The sequence below is a fragment of the Corapipo altera genome, unplaced genomic scaffold (genome assembly GCF_003945725.1).
Source record: "Corapipo altera isolate COAL_440 unplaced genomic scaffold, ASM394572v1 56, whole genome shotgun sequence".
Lineage (NCBI taxonomy): Eukaryota > Metazoa > Chordata > Aves > Passeriformes > Pipridae > Corapipo > Corapipo altera.
The window spans coordinates 2,640,585-2,663,215 of NW_020884896.1; the positions used below are offsets into that span (position 1 = coordinate 2,640,585).

At 36.1% G+C, this 22,631-nt stretch overlaps 1 protein-coding gene across 5 annotated transcripts in view; it reads right to left on the bottom strand.

Moving 5' to 3' along the window:
- PLCE1 (phospholipase C epsilon 1) overlaps positions 1 to 22,631 on the bottom strand; it is a 150,139-nt gene that overhangs the window by 113,013 nt on the left and 14,495 nt on the right. For all 5 annotated transcript variants that reach the window (XM_027647743.1, XM_027647742.1, XM_027647741.1 and 2 more), the window contains exon 2: positions 13,242 to 14,850. In XM_027647743.1, the coding sequence (XP_027503544.1) occupies positions 13,242 to 14,429 (1,188 nt within the window). In that variant the 5' untranslated portion in view covers positions 14,430 to 14,850. The remainder of the gene's footprint in view (positions 1 to 13,241; positions 14,851 to 22,631) is intronic.

Here is a 22,631-nt window from a genome sequence, read left to right on the forward strand (position 1 = left end):
ACAAGCAAATCCTATCATCAAATTTGACTTGGGCAGAACATACAAAATATAATTTATTGTATGCCCTTCATTCTTACCGAAATCTTGTGTTAACAAATGCAGAGGATCAACAGCTGGACCACATGCGTTAACAGACATATTAATAAGGAGATCCTCTAACTACAGAAGACCAGATGAAAGAGACAATCAGGTAAGGTAGTTCAATAAGGTACTTTTTTCCTAGAGAAAAACAGGTATTAGTGACTTGCTTGTAGTGCTTGCTTGCTTATATAAGTTAAAAATCAAAAAAGTACAAAAATTTAAACTGCAGAACGTTCCGTGGTAACAACACTGCCTTCTTTCAAAAACAGTGTGGTTTCAAATTTCCAGTTAATATCTTGTCAGTGTTCAATCCATTCTAGACAGATATACCCCAAACTATTTATTATCCCACAATAGTAACCTTGACAAGTCAGTAAGCTTTTTCCCAGTCCTCAGGGGTCTTGAAGACTTTAATAACATTTAGCCTAAAAACATGGCAAGGGATTTTTTAAAAAATAAATAGCTGGAATCCTTGAACTTGCTTTACTATCCTGCAGGCATGCTGAGCCATCCAGTGCCCGCTCACCTAGCAGCTGCAGGTGCTCCAGGTGCCTGGTACAGCTGTGGGATTCCCTCCTAAGTAGCTGAAGCTGACACAGGCACAAAGAAGAGCTCTATCATGTAATTCAGGACAAACCTAGGAGATAAGGTGTGGTAATAGGAAGAACAGTGTCTTCCCATCCTTTAAATTAAATGGTGGATATGGAGGGTGTGCAAGGAAAACTCTGCAATAATTCTGCCCAGGTTAGCAACGTTTCAGCAAACCATAGCTTTAGTGACATTGGACCCCCGGGCTTCAATGGCCTCAGGCCACTCACAGTGTGGGAACTCACAATGCCTGACAAAAGGACCAGAGTGAAGGCAGCAGCAGGTACAAACCTGAAACCAAAAGGAATCTGTGCTGCACATCATTGGGCAGAGGAGAGAGAGGCAATGAAAAAGGGTGATATGGACATGGCTGGAGCAGAGGCATAAGTTAGACTACAGAATGATGATGCAATGCTTATGGGGTTTTTCATTTTAATTTCTTTTAAAAATTACTGTTCATTTTTCTTCTGTTCTCCAAAAATGAAAACAATTTATGGTCTAGGTTGTCTTCATGGGGGCCAACACAGTATTTGTCAGCAGAACACGAAACAAACAATCTCGTCTCAGTCAAAAACTACAAAATTTGATCCAGTCAAGTGGTGGATTCAGTCATGGATTTCCAAGCTGTGGTGCATATACTATTACTGATACACAAATGTCACCTAAGCAATCAAAAACTTTTCTTGTATGTGCATGTTAAATACTGCTGCTACCATGATAATGGTAATGAGCAAGAAAAATCTGGGACCTCTGCTCCTCCTCTGAGGAAAAAGGTGAAAGTCTAAGTCTCTGGAAAGCACAGAGACTCGAGGTATCAGCAGTAATGTTGACTTTTCTGATATGCCTCATCTTAGTCTTGGAAGGAACTTCTAAGCTTTCCAAAATTAAGTTTCATTTTATTTCATTATTTAATCTCATTTGTTGACCAGGTAAGAATTTGAAATGGATTTTTAATCAAACTTGAGATTCAGTAACTCCTCTTGCAAGTCTGAATTTTTTTAATTAACAACCATTAAAAAAAAAAAAGGCAGCATGTTATTTTCATCAGATACTTTCCACAGCAGAAAACATTGTTGAGGAAAAAAACAACTATAAAATATCATCTAAATAAAACCCCAAGAAGCTAGTGAAACTGCCCAACTACTCAGCCTTGTCACACATGCTTGACCTTGTCACACCAAGCCTTGCCAAAGAGTCTCAGTTCACAACGATTTAGAAATCAAATGATGACTCATAATCTCTCTCCAAATTCTATTAATTTTGTTTATATTTCTACTTGAAAGTGCAACCTTTGTAAATAACCATCATGACAGCACTAACACTGGTTTACATATGTCTTGGTTCCACAGAAAAACAGCAAAACTGTTAGTTCTGGTTAGGTTTGGAAATCAGATTTTGTTGGTTTTTTCTCTATATATTTTTCAAGTCCCAAAACTCAAAGGACTCTTTGTCAACTATCTCTTTTATTTTCCTTCCAAGTTTTTCATAGAACACTGGCTCCTTTTCATTAGTTCTTTCAGTTAACTACCTTTCATATCTCATTAGCAAATTCTGCCCACTACTGTTAAATCAATTTCCACGTCTTTTACTTAACGAAAAAGGGTTTTTTCAGTTTTTGTTCCCTCAGATCCACTGAGTCACAACCACATGGGTACGTCCTGTGAATCTGCTTTCATCTTGGCTGTTGTTTTCCTTGTGGTTTATTGCAGACTGGAGAAATTTAAATTCAGCAAGGATCAGAGGAATCTGGTCATTAATGCCTAATATAAATACTAATTAGCAAATACTTCTTTTTTTATCCTGATGAGTGCAGTAGAAAAAAAACTTACAAATGTACTACCCTCCATGATAGTTTGATGAAATGGACATTAAAGTTCAGCCAAAAATACCGGCTCTTTTGGAAAGCCAACCGCAGCCTAAAAGTGTAATAGTACAACCATTTGCATATCAATTACCCAATGTAAAGTTTGAAGGCTGTTTACTAATCTTCACAGGAAAAAAAAGATCCACAAAAAGAACATGGAAAGAAAGAGGACAAAAAAAAAAATTAAAACTGAAATATAATAGCTATAAATGGTACAGATGCCACACATGAATTTATATGAGGTCAACGGTGCTGGACTTAAAGCCATAGAAGCAGGAATGCTGATTAAGACCACACAATTGGAATTTCAGCCTTAACTATTAGACTCAGCTGAAGAGCAGATTATGAATACTATGAAAAAATAGTATCTAGTAGTAGAGGGCTAATAGGAAATATATTCGGAAGTTTTTCTCTATATAAAAGATTGAAGGATAAAGGAGACTCCATAAAGACTACTAGCCTAGGCAATAGCAAGCAAGCTCAGGGTATGTTCAAGAATGGCACTAGGGGACAAGAACAAACAGCTACTTGGTAAGCCTAAAGTAAAAAGAGCAAAACCAGTCAGGAGGAGTTACAAATAATTAGCGTTTTCAAGGGAGAGAGGAGAATGCTTCCCCCTTCCCATCACTAATTTTAATGAGAATCCCCGTGGAGACTTCCAAGGTCAGGAAGACTAGAAATAGAGAGCAGATCTTGGAGTCATCCATAAAAAGGGACCTGGGGAGAAGGAGCCTAGAAAAGCCATAGGGAAATGAAGTGAGTGCAAGAGGCAGGAGTGAGTCTTTTCAAATGGCAACAGCTGGATCATATCCTGAGGTAAATGCTGTTAAGGCTGGCATTTGTAGAAGATTGCAGAGCCCTCCCTTAAAAATGGTATGGGATAAGGCCTATAAAAAAAAAAAAAAGGTGAGGGATACAGTACTTTGTCCATGGGAGCAAATGCATGCTCTGAGGTTCTGGAGCTAGGACCTTCACTGTAGACAAAGTCCCAGCTCTTCCTCTGCCACTCACTGGTAAGAAACTCAGTGATCTAACAGGTAAAGAATATTTAAAGCCCTCAATTCAGGGGGAATCACTGGCCACAGGAGCTGGCATGCTATCAACTATCTTTGTGTGCTTTTCTGTCATGTCAGAGAGTGCAGACTAAATAAAATCTGACCACTTAAGTCACAGAGAGGACTAAAGCAGAGCAATGGACAGGTGAGGCTGGATGCCACAGAACAGCTTGCAACAAAAATAAGAAGGGGCAACAGGAGATCCTTCCACAATCCTACACAGTAATGACCTCAAATCTGAAGATAGGGGGCATTACTTTCATTACTATCTATATAAACACCCTTTGGGTTAGTAACTAACTCATTTAAAGGTTTTGAAGAAAGATATCTGAAACCAGGACAAAACACAGCTGCTGTCTGTGTGGATATGAAGTTCACCATGAATAAAAAAGAAACGAAGTGTACTGCACAAGCCAGTCCTAATAGATAGGTAATATACCAACTCTTCCCTGTCTTGCCTGACACACCTGTCCTGCTTTATTCTGAAAGAATACATTTACAAACTCAGTTCTAAAATTTCAAAATAGTTTGTATGATTACAAAAATGAGCATATCCTCTAACCACAGCAGTCCAAAAACTGGGGGGAGCAGAGCAGGACAAATATGATGTCATGGTCAAGTCTTTTTACAGATCCTGTATCAAATAAATCAAAATATTCTCACATGAACACAAAAACTTGGAACTGCTTGAAAAATTCCATCACACACACCCAAATTCCCCACACAAAGCTTCACCCTGATGTTTCCGATGCTGGATTAATTTTTCTATATTAAGTGAGCTCCCTGTGTAGCAAAAGCTTCATAATATATGAAACATCTAGGTACAGCAAACAATACTTCATCTTTTGAATTCCAGCATAACTTTACTTGTAATGGTGTCTAACTTATCTGGTTTACTCTTTCATCATTTTATAAAGGTAATTTTAATTCTGAAACAAACCATTGATGCATATGCATTTATCTCCTCAGCAGCTGAACCACTGGGTGGGAAAACAGGAAACAGCTGGTCAAAGCTAAAGTGTGATGACAAACGTATTCAAAACTAAAAAAAATATGACTCAAAACTGATCATCATTTACAATGGCTGAATTTGCAGTTTTTACAAACTAAGGGCAAAGAAACACTGTGCAAGCTAAATTACATATGCGATGATTCACAAATGCCTGCTAAAGATGAAAGAACTTTATTGCTCAAAAGAAGTATTCAAATTATTATAAAAGCCCATCCACAAACTGTTGGTTAGAAGAAAACAAAAAATAAAGAAGCAAACCCCCCTCTATTTCTGGACTACCAGAGGATAAGAAAACTAATACACTGCTCTTTTAAATATGATCTATGTTATACTTCATGCTTGTTGATAACCTCTACCTATCTCTTATACAGCCTCCACCCTGTTGAGTGACTTGGTGTGAATAGACCAAAGCCTCTTTATGCTGGTGGCAAACCACTACATCTCAATGAAATGTTCACATAGCAAAAGGTTTTGCACTCTTGTAGTTCTCCCTGACTGTATTTTAAGTAAGGCAAGTGTCAAAAGGACACACAGGTAAGCCAGAATACAAATTAATTTCCTAAAAGGAAAATATTCTGAATGCTCATGAAATGATATTTTTTCCCTTTAAAATATATACATTTACATACACAAGCCACCGTGTGCAGTCCCAAGATTGTAAACAACAGACAAGAAGTCCAATGTTACGGTTCCCATGGCAAGGGTAATGTGCTTTTATAAAGCAAAAAATCTTATGCACAGGGTCAGAACTATAATGGCCTCAAGCATGCTGCAGGATGCTCTAAGTTTGCAAAGTTAGTCAAGATAAATTCCTAATTTAAAACGGAGAATACCGAGGACAATTTTCTCTCAGGAGTCTTTTCTTGATCAGATTCACAATCACATTTAGAACAACTCTCCATGGTTTAGACACATTCTTATGTTTTTGCTGAAAGATGAACTATTCAGAATTATCATTCAAGCCTTGTATTCAGCCTAGAAGTATTTCAGTGTTGATTGGGTGATACACATTTTCTTAAACACTTGGTTTTTCTTTGCTCTTATGCACATAACTCTAAAATTCCCTAATAATAACATTTATAACTGTTGGTAAGTTTGCTGGTTTGTTTTTTTTTCCCCACTGGAAACTTAGGATATGTCTCTTCTGCAGACTACAGTGCAGTACACAACTACTAAGTGTGCTGAGATAAAAGAAAATCTAGCCACAGCATATGGAGAGTGTTTGGGAGAAGTTTATCTTCTCCAAACTCTTGAGTGAGCTCACTAACAACTAACTGCCTCTATGTCTAGAGAACAGATGAGATCATCCCTTGTGTGTAAAACAGCTAGGATACAGCTAGAATTCAGAAGCAGGGATTCCAAGCAGTGTGGTAACATGAACAGTAAATAACAGCACATGCAGCTGAAAGGTACTGAGGGAAGTTTTATTTATTAATGATCCCACCCAAGTTATATTACAATGCATTACGCATATTTAGTATAAATATTTTTAGTTTAAAACTATAGTTTTAAAACTGCTTAATACAAATTCGGCATATGTCTGTCTCTTAAAATGTCTGACATAAAACTATAGTTCCCATAGAGCCAATAGCACATGCTTCTTTTTCTCCCTCCAAGTAACATTATCCCAATAGGAGATTTTAAACAGATTACACTCTGACCAGGATTTCACCCATTCTCTAATACTTGAAGGGAATTCCTAAACACTTTAAGAACTAATGTAACATGATGTAACATGAAACCAGAGCAGCCAATAATACATCCTTTGTTTTGCCCACAATTTACTAATGAAGGTCTGTATCTGTTGTGATTGCTTGAAAGCAATTTTTACAGTGTTAGGAGAAGAGCATAAAAAATAACCAGTACATAAGAACCACTTTTAATCACCTTAAAAGAAGTTCCCATTATTTTGCTGTGGATTCAAAGTCCACATGGTAACAACACTCAACAGGCATTACAGTTACTGGAAAAGCTAAGGGAAAAAAACTCAACCTACTTTCACAAGAGTCAAAGTATTCAGAGTCCTGCAACAAGTGCATGTACTGATTGCAAGACAAAATAAAATTTTTTATTACCATTGATTGTTTCCATGCTATGACAGCACACTTCTTTGTAGGTCTCCATCTTTGAGTATTTGCTATATTAAGGAAATTTTAAGTTTTTATGTATTATAAGTGTTATAATTTCAGAGATGAAAAGACTCTTTCGAACTTCAAACAAATGGGAAGACAAGAATATTATCTGTAAGTAAGAATGACCACAAGTCAATCCAACATTTTTTTCTCTCTCATACTCATGTCGGGGATTGATAAATGCATCTCAAAAGTGAGTCTTCAATCTCAGTTCAAAAATTTTTGTATCTGGTTACAGAGCTTCATTTAAAAAAGTTCAATTTATTTTTACAGCACTTACTGAAGGGAAAACATAATTTCATGCCTATTTGGCTTCTCTCTTGCTTCCCTGATTTTTTTTTCCAAATTGTTAATTTTGCTCATGAACTGTTTACTTTAAATGAAATATATAATTTTCTAGTAAAATTATTAGAAAAATAAAAATTAAAAAAAAAAAAGAAAGAAAATAGTTAGAAATACCAGAGTTAAATGTTTATGTTTCCAGCACTGCTCCACTTCCGACATTCCTGATGAAAGCTGTATGCTGTCACACTGCCCTGAGTCACGCTGGTTCCAACTGCTGCACTAATGTAATTAGCTTTGGTTGGTGTGGGAGCACCCTAAGAGCTCCCCTGTCACTTGATACTCCAGCTCAGATGTACTTGGACAGTACCTAATGGCTGTGTTGTGTTCAATTGTTATTCCTTTTTTTAAGCTGCCACCAGTCTGTATTTTCAAGAAAATTTCATGACCAGAGGACTCATAACCATACTGTATCAAACGACTTTTCACAAACAGAGAAACCAAATAGCCTCATATCTCAGGGAGAATGCCTTAGATATTGTGGCAAGTATAATTTTACAGTAGAGATTTTTCCTCTAGGTCCTTGAAATTTCATACTGGTAAGACATCTGCCTACCAATTACTGTCCAGCCAAGCTTATTCCATTTTAGAAAACTTTCTTTTTAAAAGATCCTGAAAGATCATAGAAAAGCAAGATAAATTAAAATGTACATGAAATCTCACAAATTCAGATTTGAGTTATTCACTCACCTACAAAGTGATCTTTATATGGCACAGTTTTTACTCACTTATACCAGAGTAAACAACCCAACTTTTCAACAGGTCATATAGGTAATGGAGATAACTTAGTTTCAACTGAGAAAGAATTTAGAAAAGTGTCCAACTCTAACACTCTAAAATGAACTCTTTAATGTGCTGCAGGGAGATTTTCTAAACCAGACCTTCATGCTTCTTTACAGTTAATGAACAGTCACTAGAAGGAAAGTCAGAAAATGTGGAAAAACTGAAGGCATAATATATTGCTCTTGCCAAGACTCCCACACTATTGGCTCTAAATACCTAAGTGTGCTCACAGCTAAAACTTATTGTTCATAATTTGGCTCAATATTGTTAAAGGTATAAGGCAAGTACAAAATAATACAAAGTATTAGGAAATTTACTCTAAATCTCTCACACAATATGGTAGTAAAACTGATTTCTTCTACAGACAAAAAGTAAATTTTCTATTTTTAAAGCTAGCCTTAAAAACCGGAGTAACTCAACCCAAAGCAAATATAAGTATAGAGCTTCATTTTTAAAAAGTTCAATTTATTTTTACAGCACTTACTGAAGGGAAAACATAATTTCATGCCTGTTTGGCTTCTCTCTTGCTTCCCTGATTTTTTTTCCAAATAGTCAATTTTGTTCATGAACTATTTACTTTAAACAAAGAAACAACAAACACAGGGTCCAGGTGGAATAAAAACCAGCTTGTCCATACTTACCAACTACTTTAACGTAAGAATATAAACCTTTATGTGTAAAAAACACAGTAACACTAGTAATTGGCAAAATACTCATGCACAGTCAGATAAAAAAAACCTGTTAGAGTGGAGGAACATGCCAACCACTTGCAAATTATTTGCTTTATGTCATTTTTTTCCTTTCAGCATGTTGGACTAGAAATTTTATTTCAGAATGGAAAACCAAAAAAATCTCAAACCCCAAATCTGCCTGTAATCTACAATATAGAATCACAAACTAGCCTTTTTTTTTGTTAAATAAAAGTGCAAGTACAGCATAAGCTTTAGCATAAAGAGCAGTGTTACATTTTAGGTAAACACGCAAAACTCTAAGGGAAGAGAGGAAAACTCCTTTTAAAGTCCATCTTTTAAAATATGTTGTGAGCAGGAAAAACTGTGGGAAAAGCACATAATCCTAACAAAAAGATGGTATGACAACACACTCAGATCTGAAATTCCTACAGAAACAATTAAAAGGAACCAAGAAGTGAAAGCCAGTAACAATTTAATTTTTTAGGTTGCTTGTGGGTTGAGAATCTCACAGTTTGGCAGAATAACTTCACTAATAAAACTCCTATGGCCAGGTGATTTCATGTGGACACTCCACAACCTTTGTGTCTACTAAATCAGATCAGTCATCTGAGTGAAACACAGCATATAAACAAGGATTCTCACGCTACTTATTATTATTAGCAAAGAGAGTTGGATGCTTTCAAGCTTTTGTTTCATTTCTGAAGAAACAACATAGGCCTCTTCATTATATAAATTATGCTTTGAATACACTGGAAAAGCATATCTTCCAAGATATTAATAGATAAAAAAGAAGGTTATACTACTCATTCTAACAAAATATTGAAAATTAAGGTTACAATTAACACCTAAGAAAAACAACCAAAAAATTTTCTTCTGGACATACAGCTTTACTAACCCTTCCTTTGTTCAAAAACATGTTAGCATTTGACGTAATGTGTTTCTTGAAACAGTCTAAGCAGACATTATTTCCATGATTGACAGTGAAATAGTAAATCTATCTATACTTTCAGAAATGCCAGAAAAGCGTGCAGCAAAGATACACTGACTTGAGTTGCTCATACAACTCTAGCAGAGAGGGGCATGGCAGGGGGAGGAAACTGAGCTCTCTGTAGGTTCAGAATTAAAATTAGTGCTTTTATTAATTAAAAAATATCTATTTTAATTCTGAATTTATTCAGAATTAATAATCAATTTTAAACAGAAAAGAATACTCATATACTATCCATTAAACAGAAAACAACTTGTGCCTGGCTCTATTTATTTAAAAATATTATCCAAGATGACTATTTTAGATATCACACTAATAAAATGGAATAGTAAAAATTGTTTACCTGCAAATCTTTTTTCTCCCCTTAACTTCTTGTTAATAGATACCATCAACTTACTATACCTCAACATCAGGGAAATAAAGAACTCCTAATACAGGACTCCTTACATTACCCATGCATAACCAAAAATCCTTGCATTACATTGATTTTACACAGGAATCATAAAAACACCATGGACATTACATGGAAAAAAACCAAACAACCTGATGCTAACAAATGTTGAAGTACTATACCAAAACACTACATTAACTATGAAACACTCCTACAAGAAAACTCTATAATACGATCATTGGTCTGGAAACAGATGTGGGGCATTTAATGCTTTTTTAATTGTTGCCTTATTAGTATTTGGCATTTCAGTAGTGCCTTAGCAACTATGAAGAGTGGCAGATGTATTCAAGTGCTAACTTCTATCTGAGCAGAACGAAGCAAGCCAGCAGAGTTCTTGCTTCCTAAAGCTCAAACTATTGGCACCAGGAATGTAATGACACAGCGAAGATAGTACTGACGCCTACAAAATAAGCTTAACTAAAGAATTCAGCTATTATGCACTGCAACTATGTTGTTGCAGCTGCCATCTGGACATCTCAAAGTCACTTACCTGGCTTGAGAGAATCACCCTGTGATAGTCTAGTGAGCTGCCCAAATTTAATCTCTTAGTCAACAGCGGACCTGGTTCCTTTTGTCATATTACATTACCACTATGGCAGAAACACCCACACATCAGGAAAAGGTGTACTTCAACACTGTGAACCTAAGGTCTCACAGACTCCTGAAAGTCTGACTTTGGCAATTAGTCAGATTGCTGACATGATGCAGCTGAGCCGAACCCAAGTCATGGCCCAAGCAAAGCCAACACCAAAGCTCACCCTCTCGTTAGCTGTTTGTATGGCAGATTCATTGCACCTGCCCCTTCTTTAATATGTATTAATGTGAGGAGCTTGCACTGTTCCAACACAGACAAAAATGTCTCATGAGCAGCCATATTACACACACCCATCTGATAAGTGCTGCACTGTATATAGCTACAAAAACTATGTGCAAAATAGGAAAAAAAGTTCAACATAAAAATATTCTCTCTTCATACAACACATCCAGAGCAGAGCAGAGGAGTCTAAATCTCATATAGAATATCTACACACTAATAATATGCTACATGGAAAAGTTATAACTTCATGTATTTCCTATATAGTGCAAAGCCTCACTCCCATCTCCCTATGTAGGGGAAGAAAAAAGAAAAAATCATTCAGCAAGACAACAGTTCAGTGCCTTTCCTTTATTAGCGTTAGAATTTTTATGTAAGGGATATGCACAAATGAGACCCACATTTTCCTACTTAAAACATAAAGGTCTCTATTGTTCCATGTTACACCAGTACTGCTATGAAAACTTAATTTCTCCAACTTTTTTTTTCCTCTTGAAGAACAGAACTACTGTTCACTTAGCTGTTCCAAACAGAATGCATGCTCAAAGGGTGAGATAAGGGGAAAGGAAGAACAAATTACCACATTCATTTACTACTTTTTCCTTCTTCCTTTGATTATTAGCATGAAAGCTTCCTACCAATGTTCATAATTCATTAAATTATTTTAACCCAGTGCATATGTTCAACAGGTCCATATATTTGTCACATCCTCTAAGTTAATTTCTATGTTTGTGTAAATCCATCTATAATGCTCATAATATAACCCATAAACACATAGAAATATTATTACAGAAGCAATATTTGGCACTAAAATAACAGAAAAACTGTTGAGAGAGTACTTGATGTATGTTATACATAAAGAGATTAAATACAGAGGTTGATAACGAAAAAGATAGTTTTAGTGTCCATCTGGAAGAAGAAAGAAAAGTAGTTTTAAGCTTTTTCTGACCACATGAAAACATTCTGAGCATTATAATTATGCAGAGAGCTTTACAGTGCCTGTTTATCTTTGCTCATTTGTAGACAGACCTTTTCCTATTAAAATAATTATTCAGTGAGTACTTATCACATTTATTTCTGAGTTTACATATAAAAAAATGTTCAAATTAAAGCCCTCACACCCTAAAACGCTGTTATGTTCAGTAGCGCTGGAAAGTGGGGAAACAAGCACCCATGACAGAAGCTAAAAAACTCATGTCAAATTGGAAATGTCCAACGAAGAAACCTAAACACATCCTTCAGCAACCTCAGCTACAAAACATGTTCCCTTCTGTCCCCCTCAAAAACTTATAATGATACAAATGTCCTGAGCATACACCATGTTATGTAAGGCACACAGAATCACGTTCATCCCTTCGTGGGAGCACGACCACGCAGCGTGCAGTACGTCTGCTCCACCAGCAAGTCTGGATCTCCACTGACTAGTATAGCAAACTTCACAGTAATGAACAGTACCACAAAGTCTTGCAGCCTGGTACAAAAACGTCGTAAACATGCTTATAGAACTCTCCAATCAACTGTTTAAGTGAAAAAATACTCATTTCTAGAAGGACATGAGGATATTAGAGGAGGGAACAACTGTCACGGAGTTCCTGAACAACCAAGTCCCCTCTTCCCTTATCAATGACAAAATTTCATACAATCCATTTGATTAGTTTTACAGTAGGATTCAGTGATCTTAGAACTTTATAAATCTAAATGATTCTATGAATCTATACAAGTAAGTTTTCCTCCATTTCAGTTCTAGTGAAAGTTGTTGAAGAGTTTGAGCACTAACTGCTAGAAATTTCTTCCAACAGAAGGGATTTACATTTATTCAGGACCAGTTCATAAGCACAGCTTATCTGACCACACTCTCCTTTATCTTGATTCTTTCCCCCTCCCTAGAGCTTGTTCATTTTAACATGTAGATGGTGCAGATCTATAATACATATTAATACATCTATTTTATAGATATGCAAAAATATAAATGCATATCATATACTTTTTCAATTTAAAATATAAATATAAAAATGCGTATACATTCTAATCTGTATATAGGTGTGTTATATTCTTATATACAAGTAATTAGCAAGATTTAAATTTATACATACATCTATGTATAAATATGTACCTATACACATTTTATATAGATATATATGTATGTACATAAATACATATACAGTTTATACACATATAAAATCATTCTTTTTATCCCATATCGTTTTAAACCTAAAGAATTTTGAAAGATGACAATACATTTTTCTAAAAAACAGTGTTCAGCATAAGATTGCTCAATGTGGTTAAGTGGAATATCCTGTTCAGTGCTACTAAGTATTTACTAGTTGAAGGTGCTTTTTTAATGGACAGGTCATCAGGTTATGAAAACTTAAAAAAACCAAAGAAGTAAAAACAAACAAAAACCCCAAACAAAACAAACAAACACTATGAAAAGCTTACCTCATACCATAAAGACTTTTCAAGGCAGGAATTAAACTTCCATTTTATTAAGGACTGAATTATAGTTAGCTGTTCTGTTGTAATCCTAGAAAGCTTCAAGCCACCATTGTTTCTCCTTTGCTCAACATAATTCCAAGCAACAGTTCCTATGTGCCCTGAAGGTGAAGTCCTAACAATTGCTCTTGTTCCAGTATAAACTGATTTTTTAACCTCCTTATCATTTTTACAGAAACGTCTTATTAATAGAGTAGAACGTTCCTTTTTGTTTCTAAAAAAATCCTCTTCCAACTCATCTTCACAGTTATCATTGCAGTCTTCAAAATGGCTCAGAAAGGGCTTTGAGGGCATTCTTCCAGTAAAGTTATTTCCATAGAAGTTGTGACCTGAGCACGTCACTTTAACTTTTCGTGGTGCTCTTTCCAGACATAAATACTTATCCCTTAAAGCATCTTCATACAACTGCTGCCCATTTTCATTCTCAGAATTATTTGTCAACTCCATTATGCTGCAAGTGCAGCCTGAGGAACCGGAGGTGTTACCATCACCAAGGCTCACGGGCTGCAAGCAGTCATCCAAAATGAAGCTGTTGTGTAAACTGCACAAAGCCTTTGATATATTCCTTTCACCAGCACAATGTAAGTGAAAAAAGGCCACTTTGTCAGGATCACCGCTGTCATTCTTATTTACTGCTGTCTGGCTTCTTAATGAAGGTCCATTCATTTTCAACTGAATTTCAGCAAGCATGGCTCTTTCTAGCGAAACAGGAATTCCAGTTTCCAGGCATGCCTCTCCCCCTGCTAAAGGATCACAAGATTGATACAACTGGCTGCAGGGGATATTGCTCTTGTAGTTTTTCTGTACAATGTTACAGTTAATGTTAAGAAATTCCACTGGATCGGGGATGGAGCTGCTCCTATCCCAGAAGTTTTCATTACTCTTGTCATTAGTCAGTTGTTCTTTTGCCAGAGAGAATATTTTGGGCACTGAGCCCTGAAGACTTTCTTCTTCCAGTCTGTGTAAGTATGACAGAGTATGTGTGGTTTGCCTTCCTGAACTGGCAGTATGTCTTTTTATAACACTGGTGTCCAAAGCATTTTCAGTATTTTCATCTCCAGCTGACTGAGCAGGTATCACTTTACCCCGTACCACAGAGAGGAGAACAGACGCTCTCATCTCCTCAGAGGTCATCTTGACACAGTCTTTAGTTGTCAGATGTATGCTGGGGATGGTGGGCAGGGGATCCACCAATCCTGTCCACCAATCCTCAAACCATGATTTCAGTGTAATAAAAGATTCAGTGCTAAATAATCAGGGAACACATAGTAAAATATATATTGACTGCTTGTTCTTTTTGAACTGGCTTTTACAAAAAAGAAATTCTTCTGACTGTTGGGTTACTAGGCTTTCCCAACCTTACATTAGTGGCATGAAACACTAACATTTTTAGACCCATTTCTTATTGTGATGTAGCCATTCAGCTGCTCTCTTTCCACAATTAATTCTTCTGTTATATGTAGCACACATACTGTTGCCTCAGACTGAAGATGACCAAACATATGCTCCATGTCAAAGATGCATCTCCCTGTGGGGCATCCAAAAAGTTCGTTTTCTGTAATGAAAGAAATATATATATATTTTATATTGAAATATATAAAAAGAAATTGCTTTTGTGTAAAAAGGATGACCACACAAAGTAAGTTAATTATACTGAAACCAAGAGAATTCCAAAATACACATTTAAATCCATCTTAAAATCTCACTTAACAATTTTGGAAAATTATAGTCTCATTTTACACACTTTAATAGCTGTTCTCACTTTACTGTGGAAAGCCACATGACTGCAGAGAACTAATTTTACTGAAGCTGTAACACTGAAATTGAACATACAAGATAAATATAAAGGGAAAAAAGAAAATGTCTTTTCAATATTTTTTCATAGCCGAGATAAGTTAAAATAATTTTTAAACCTACACTATCTTCTTAAATTATTATTTTCCTATTCAGAACTGCAACTACAATTGTTTTGGTGTTACCTGGTTTTTGCTTTCATTACACTTTCTGTTGATACCACAAAATCATGAAGACACAGTATTTTTGCCTCAAGTTTACGACTGAAAAAGCATGAAGATAGATTAGGGTAAAAGACTGAAATATTAGAAATAATATTTTTGACCCCATCTACTTGTATGCTTTAAGCTAAAATATCAACCTGCCCTTCTACACTGCCATTAATTCTCAGCTTCTTTCCTGCAAACAGCATGGTAGATGTAAAACTTGGAATCAGAATATATGAGGTTACATATAGCTCAATAAAGGAATCAGAAGAATAAAAGAAACACACTTAGATAAATCACAGCGAATTAAAAAAATATGCTCTTAAAATTTCAATTTATCATATTTACCATTGAAAAATCTAAAGTGTATTATTAAAAATATGGAAAATGCAGAAAGTTATATTAAGACCTAAATTTACCAGAACAGTCTAAATTCAATATAAACAAGCAAAAAAAACCCCAACTTTGAAACTTCAGCAGCAAAAAATAGCACAAAACTGAGGCAAATGATGAAATCACTGGTTCAGCTAAATATAATAATTAAGTCATCTATAGTTAATAAAACACCTAGGAATGATGGGAGGGATAAAAAGCAGGAAAGCTCAATAAAGAAACTAATTTCAAGTGTAAAATCTATTCTGATACTCTTCTTGAGTAACTAAGTATTTTACTTTAATGCATTTTAGACTGTTGGGTTTAATTTTCATCGATTACTAACCTTCATCCAAAAGTAGTCTGGCACAAATCAAAAGGTGAAACACACTCATTAGGTAACAGGATATTTGAGATGCTGTATTCTCACACAATTACTTGTGAAAGTGTAACTAAATGTATCATTTTGCTGGTGCAGGGTAGGGGGTCACAAAAAGGGAAAGACAAATTTACAAAAAGTTACATTTTGCTACAAATCTCTGGCTTCAAAGTTTACTAGGCAGAGAACAACACTGTTTCTTCAGACAGTAGCTAGCGAGGGTAAAAATTGCAATTTAACACTTCAATCAAGATTTCAATTTTACTGGTTTAACAACTGGGAGGGTTGCAAAGGAAAGTGACGGAGATAGAACAAAGAGCCACAAGTTTCACATTCTCCACCCATTACAAAACGCACGTGCATGCCAGATCAGCCAGAGGAGAGTCAGGAGGAGAAACTCAGATCCTGTACGAGAGAGATTTAGCACCAGAAAGGAAAATAACAGCTACAGTTCATAGTAAAGTTGTGTAGAGGGAGATAGCAGTAGTTGGATAGAGTGTTGGGGACGGGACTCTAAAACTAGAGTCATGTTACCAACACAGTTCACAGACCACCCTATGAAATACTGCAACAGCACAACCGTAGAGGATGTGCAATGAAAAGCAACACTCAAGCAATTCTTTGCATCTACATTCCCTGGTAGTCCCTATATCTTTAAACTCTACCCTTAAATTCATTTTAATCCACTTTCTTCAATCTTACCCATTTCATTTAAAAAAAAACAAACAACAAACAACAAACCAACAACACCACCACCACACATGCACACGAAAAAGGAAAGTACTTAAGCAATTTTCTTCTACCATTTCTTATTTTCCTATCCCTCTTCCCTGTCCTCCTTCCTCTTCAAATTCCCAGACAACAGCTTACATAACTTTTTGCCACTACACACTTGAAGAAAACTGCAAGCAATCCATCTAGAAATGATCCCATCTTATTTCTTCTGGCAACCTTCCATGCCTTTCAGTCCAAATCCACATATGATGATGCTGATCAAAGGAGAAAGATCTAGGAAGGAGAAGCTGCCATTTTTTCTCTTGATCTCTGAAGTTTCTTTCTTTCTATATCAATAACAATAATTCTTTGTAAAAGGTATAAAACATGTATATACGTTAGTAATGTTCTTCAGTACTGAGTTTTTAAGGAATTCTGTGATCTATCAAAATGTCTCAATCTACTGATTTATTTTTCCTGTTTCGGAACAAAGATTTCCAGACAGTCAAATGAAAATAAAAGCCACCTAAATATAGTCATAAATGTACTCACTGTAATATTGCTAAGCCAGAATAAAAATTAATGGACTGGATTGTTACTGCAAATACTATACCTCTAATTATGCTGTTTGTCAAATGAAATTCTTACAAAACATCACACTACTAGGCAAAAAGACAACATTATTATGCAACTTTAACATCATATGATGATTTTGAGATCACAAAACTGACCATGCATGTTAATTTGAATTTTTTCAGTAAAAAATTTTTTTTGCTAAAACCAGAAGTCCATTAACATCATACAGTGCCCACAAAGCTCCTTCAGAGGCTAGAAGTGGTCTTTCACAGTCCTCCTTCCTTCCACATAATTTTCTCATCTCTCTCTTATGCCAAAGCTCTTCCACACGTGTCCTCCCCAAACAGCTTCTCTCAGACCTTTTTCTTTTCTCTAGAAACTATCTCAAATCTTCCCCAGCATTGGTCACCTCTCTCCTCAACCCCTGAGGCTATATGCCTGCCCATTTCTATCTTCTCTATCTGTCCGTGCCTGTTTGAAATCCAACTCATCAAGAATAATATCTGCTTAAGAAGCTCCCACCGCATGTCCAGCTGTTCCCATCCTGTTGCGACCACTGCAATGTGATAGGGAACTGATCCATCTCAAGAATCTTTTACTCAAGTTACTTCACAGCCAGAACATCTTCCCAATCCAGTTCATAGTATGGTTGTACTAACATGTGCTACAACAGCACAAGGGAGAAAATGACCAGCATGGGGAAGGGAGGAAAATGCTGCTTAAGGTGATTTACAAGATTCTGCAATTTGCAAATGTAATTTGGTATTTCAGCTATGTCAATCTAGCAGGTAGCTGCCACCAAAGCTGGCAGACTTGCTCCTTCCCTCACTCTTCACCTTTTGTTCCCATTCATCCCATCTCACTCATCTAGAGATCATGAGTCCACAGAGTTAATTCAGCTGGCTGATTTGTCACAAAACTATTCTTCTCATCCAAACAAACTGACTCACCTTGTGGTCACATGATCACTATATTCCACGAAAAGAAAATATTAGGAATGCCTGGTAGGGACCACACATCTCATTAGAAGCTTCAGTTTACATCATGTTTGCTAGGATGTCTAAATGCACCCTGAACTTTTCTTTTAGTCTATTATGTCTAGTGTACAAGTATGTAAAACTGTATGAAATAGCAAGTGAAAACCATGATGGTAGAGCTGCTGATCTACAGACAACTGTAAAAATATCTGAAGCTGCGGCTCTGCTGAACAGATGACAAGGGTTTCATGTGTCCCACATTATACACTTCTCAGTCTCTGCTTTCCACTGCAATCAACAGATTTCAATTTACTGTGCCCAGCAAATTCCTGAAACTGATGGAATTCATTAGACATGTTATGAAGTGTGTTAACACAGTTTTATAAATGCTATCAAGTGTAAAACTCACAAGCTCAACCAATAAAACTGTATTTTGTATTTACTGTAAAATTGCAGAATTGTCACTCCCTGTGCCTTCCCTTACTTGCCTATCTCCACATGGGTGGCCAAAACCTAGATCTTCATATAAAATCCTCATACAAACACATACGTGCACTTGTATATAAAAACAGTGCTGAAATTATTCATAGCTATATTCTTCCTGGTGTACATTCAACTCAAAACACACTGATTACAGTTAAATCTGAATATAAAAGCACACAAAGTAGACAGCAAAGCCTGCAATGTATTCAATACATGCTGGCATTTTCTAAAGCCACTAGATTAGCTGATGAAATCCATTAATAACTACACTGGTTCATTTTACAAGGCCTAAGTTATGTCAGAAATGTAGTGTGCTCCTTCTATCAAGCAAAGGGAAGTAAAAATATAAGCAACTAGATCCAGCATTAGTGAATCATTGTGGATGCAGAGGTCAGCCAACAAAGACAAATGAATAATTAAAATAAACTGTCTGGCAACCATTCAGCACGCACACATTCACAAAATGTATTAAGTCTGAAAACATGTGACAAAAAACTAATTTGTCTACTTTTTTTTCATTTACACTGACTGCATACACTTTAAAACTTAAAGTACAAACTGGTTCTAGCTAGAATTAATAATAATTAATAATAATATTTAATGATTTCTTATTCCCCAGACATCTGGAATTAAAGTCTACAACAGTATAGGTAAAACATTTCATTACAGTGTTTTATATCAGAAATGAGCAGGAGATACTAGTACAAGAACAGGGCACCAATGTGTCATCACCACTTTTCTAAACCCCTCTTCTGCCCAGGGAATTACGGGGAAACAGCAAGCAGGAAATAGCTAGACTCTTAAGAATCACTCAAGATGTGCACAAATCCTATTTGAACAGTTGGAAGCAAGTTATAACAACATTTTATTTGGCATCCAGCATCATGTGGAACCTCAGATTTACAACCAGCGTCTGCGTTTCAACAACAAGAAAGAAGAACTACAGTATTTATATATCTTGTCATTACAGCCTTTTTTCCAATTTCTAGAATACTTATCTAAACATGATCAAGTATTAGATGTCTCAAACTATGCAAATGTCTGCCAGATGGTGAACCCTCTCAATTGCTTCATCATTCATCACTGCATCAGGCAGAATCTGAAGCTTCTGCCAGATAACAGCTTCACTCTTCATTTCTTTACAGAAATTCCTTTTCTCCATGAGGAGATGCACTGAGAGAACCCAAAACTGCATTTATTTTACTGTCAGGGTCAGTTCTGTATTTCTTTTTAGATCTGATCTGCAATAAGCTGTTTAAATAAACTTTCTGTTCAGTGGTTACTTGAATTTCCTCATAAGTGACCTTATCTGAAAGCTGTAATTTCATCATCGACGCTTGGATGAACAAGTCCTTCTATCTGAGATGTATAAGATAGAAAGCAGGATTATTCTTCTCTCTTTGAACAAGTGCTTCTGGAATAAATTTGTTAATGTTTTGAGGAACTGTGAAAACACTCTTAAATGCACAAAAAAGATTTTTGAGCACCGAGTCTCAAATTCGTAGGAAACAGGAGTGCAGCAGAATTAAAAAAAAAAAAACTTCAAAACAAAAAATTCAATAAACTTGTCACTAATAAGTAGATTTCTTAGAAAGATTAGATAAACTATAACAGAAAACAAAAGAACTGACATTAATAAAATATATGAAAGACAAGGATAAATAATGATTATGCAGAAGAAAAATATGAAATATAGTGAGAAATAAAATAAAAATTTTTAGAAAAAGCAGGTAAAAGATAAATGGACTAGTGCAACAGGATTTATTTTAAGATCTGGGAATTTTAAAAGTAATTATACAAACAATGCAAAAAAAAATAAACATGATTAAAAATCAGGTTTAAGGTTTAAGCCAACCTACTGGCAAGCTCTAGCCAAAGCAGCTGATCCCTCATTCCCTGTCACTTTCAATGAGGTATTTTCACCGTCTCCTGAACAGGAACTCCTGCAGGGAGGAGAATCAACTAATCCAGAGGAAAATTAACCCAGGAAGAATGGAAGAGAGTCTTCAGGTAGAATTATCTGATGTCCCTCACAACTCAATCATGTCAATTGACAGAGACAGCATAAGCATAAAGCAGGGTGGAGACTGAGGGAGAATCCAAGACCAGAGTGGAAATGTATCTGCAGCATCTCACATTGAGACAGCTTTATTAAGTCACCAAAATACATCCTAAAAATCAATCTACAGGAACAGAGACATGTAAGTATAAAAATCTGAGAGGTTCAGGCAACACAATTATAACTAACAAATTAGATAGACCACAACAAAACAAAGGCAAGTTCCACTACTCAAATATAATAAGAAACAGTAAGATTAGTACCAGCTGAAGTGTTCGGAATTCAGATGTTATCCTCTGCTTCACTGGAATTACTCACATAATCTGCAGTAGAACAGCAAGTAACACATTCACATCACTGCCCACATGCTCTGTGTATATTTGAGTACCAACAATCAGGCATTCAGATCCATTAAAACACCTGTAACATCAGACTGGGAAATAATTCAGCCATCATCCCATTTCAAGGCTTTGTCCACCTTTGAAGGCTTTATGGTTCCTCTGAATTCAATGGCAACATTCATATCTTCATTTTATCCTTTAACAAATTCTAACATTCTACAGACACCCTTCTTTTACGTGGTTTCTCTTTAGTCAAATTATGCCATTTCTCCTCAGTTGATAAAGCACAGTAAGTTCCTTCATTAAGGCCAGCTGGTATTAAATATGCTGGAAAATAAAAGGAAGCTCTTCTACTGATTGGGGCTCTAAGTAAAGTCCATCAAACAAAAGCAAAGAAGTAGAAGTGGAGGTGTTTTGTGTACAATGAATCTCAATTACAAATTACTTTTAAAATATTGCAAATGGTGTTTCTGTTAAATTATGAATGAAAACAATTGTTGTCATCAAAATACAATTAATAAATATGGGGGAAATGATTGTATGTACTTCCTATCATTTGCCAAACACTTCTGTGGCCGTAAAACAAAATGGAATGCTTACATACAAGCATTACTGTTCCGAGAACTTGGTTATCACATTCAAAATCTGCCACTTGGAAATATGAACCATTTACAGCTCTAAAAAGTCAACAGTAACCTGGGACTACATACTAATGTTACTTGTAAACATGGTATACTTCCTCCATTCTAGTTTTTATCAAACTCTTTCTCTGAAGAGTCATTAGCACATACGAACTCAGTATATGAGCAGGAAAAATTACATAATTTGAAAGCCAGATGACTTCCTGAATGCAAAGGGAGAGTAAGTAGCAAATTGATTGCAGGCCTTCACTTGCAAAAAAACATCCAACCACAGATTCACAATGGCACACCAGTGACAGAAGTGGATATTTCATGCTCTGATCCCATTCTTTTCCTACTACACCTGGGAAAGATGCTTTTGGAGATGCTGCCTTGACCAAAGGATACTGTTTGTCTAAGTCAGTTGCTTCAAGCCTTCAGAGAGGTTAATGCCTTGGTCAGCCAGCCATCAGCCAAGCCCTGCAGTGGGCTGACCCTTTCAGAGTAGTGATGGAGTAGGTTTCAGATATCACAGCATACCAACCAAACTCCATGTCCTGCCTGGAGCACCACCTGTGCCGCCCAGCAAAGCTGCTCTCCCTGCACAGGGATCCAACTCCAGCACACTAGTTTCTACAGCAGTAGGTTTATTTGCCTGGACACTGGTAGCAGAGTGACAATTCAGCCTTGAGGTGAAGAACCATCTACCAAATATCCTAAAACCATTACCTCTCATCTTCCCTTTTCTCAAAGCAGTACCAGAGAGGTCTGCATCACAAAGCAAAAACCCATGCCCCTCCAACAGGAATCTTCAG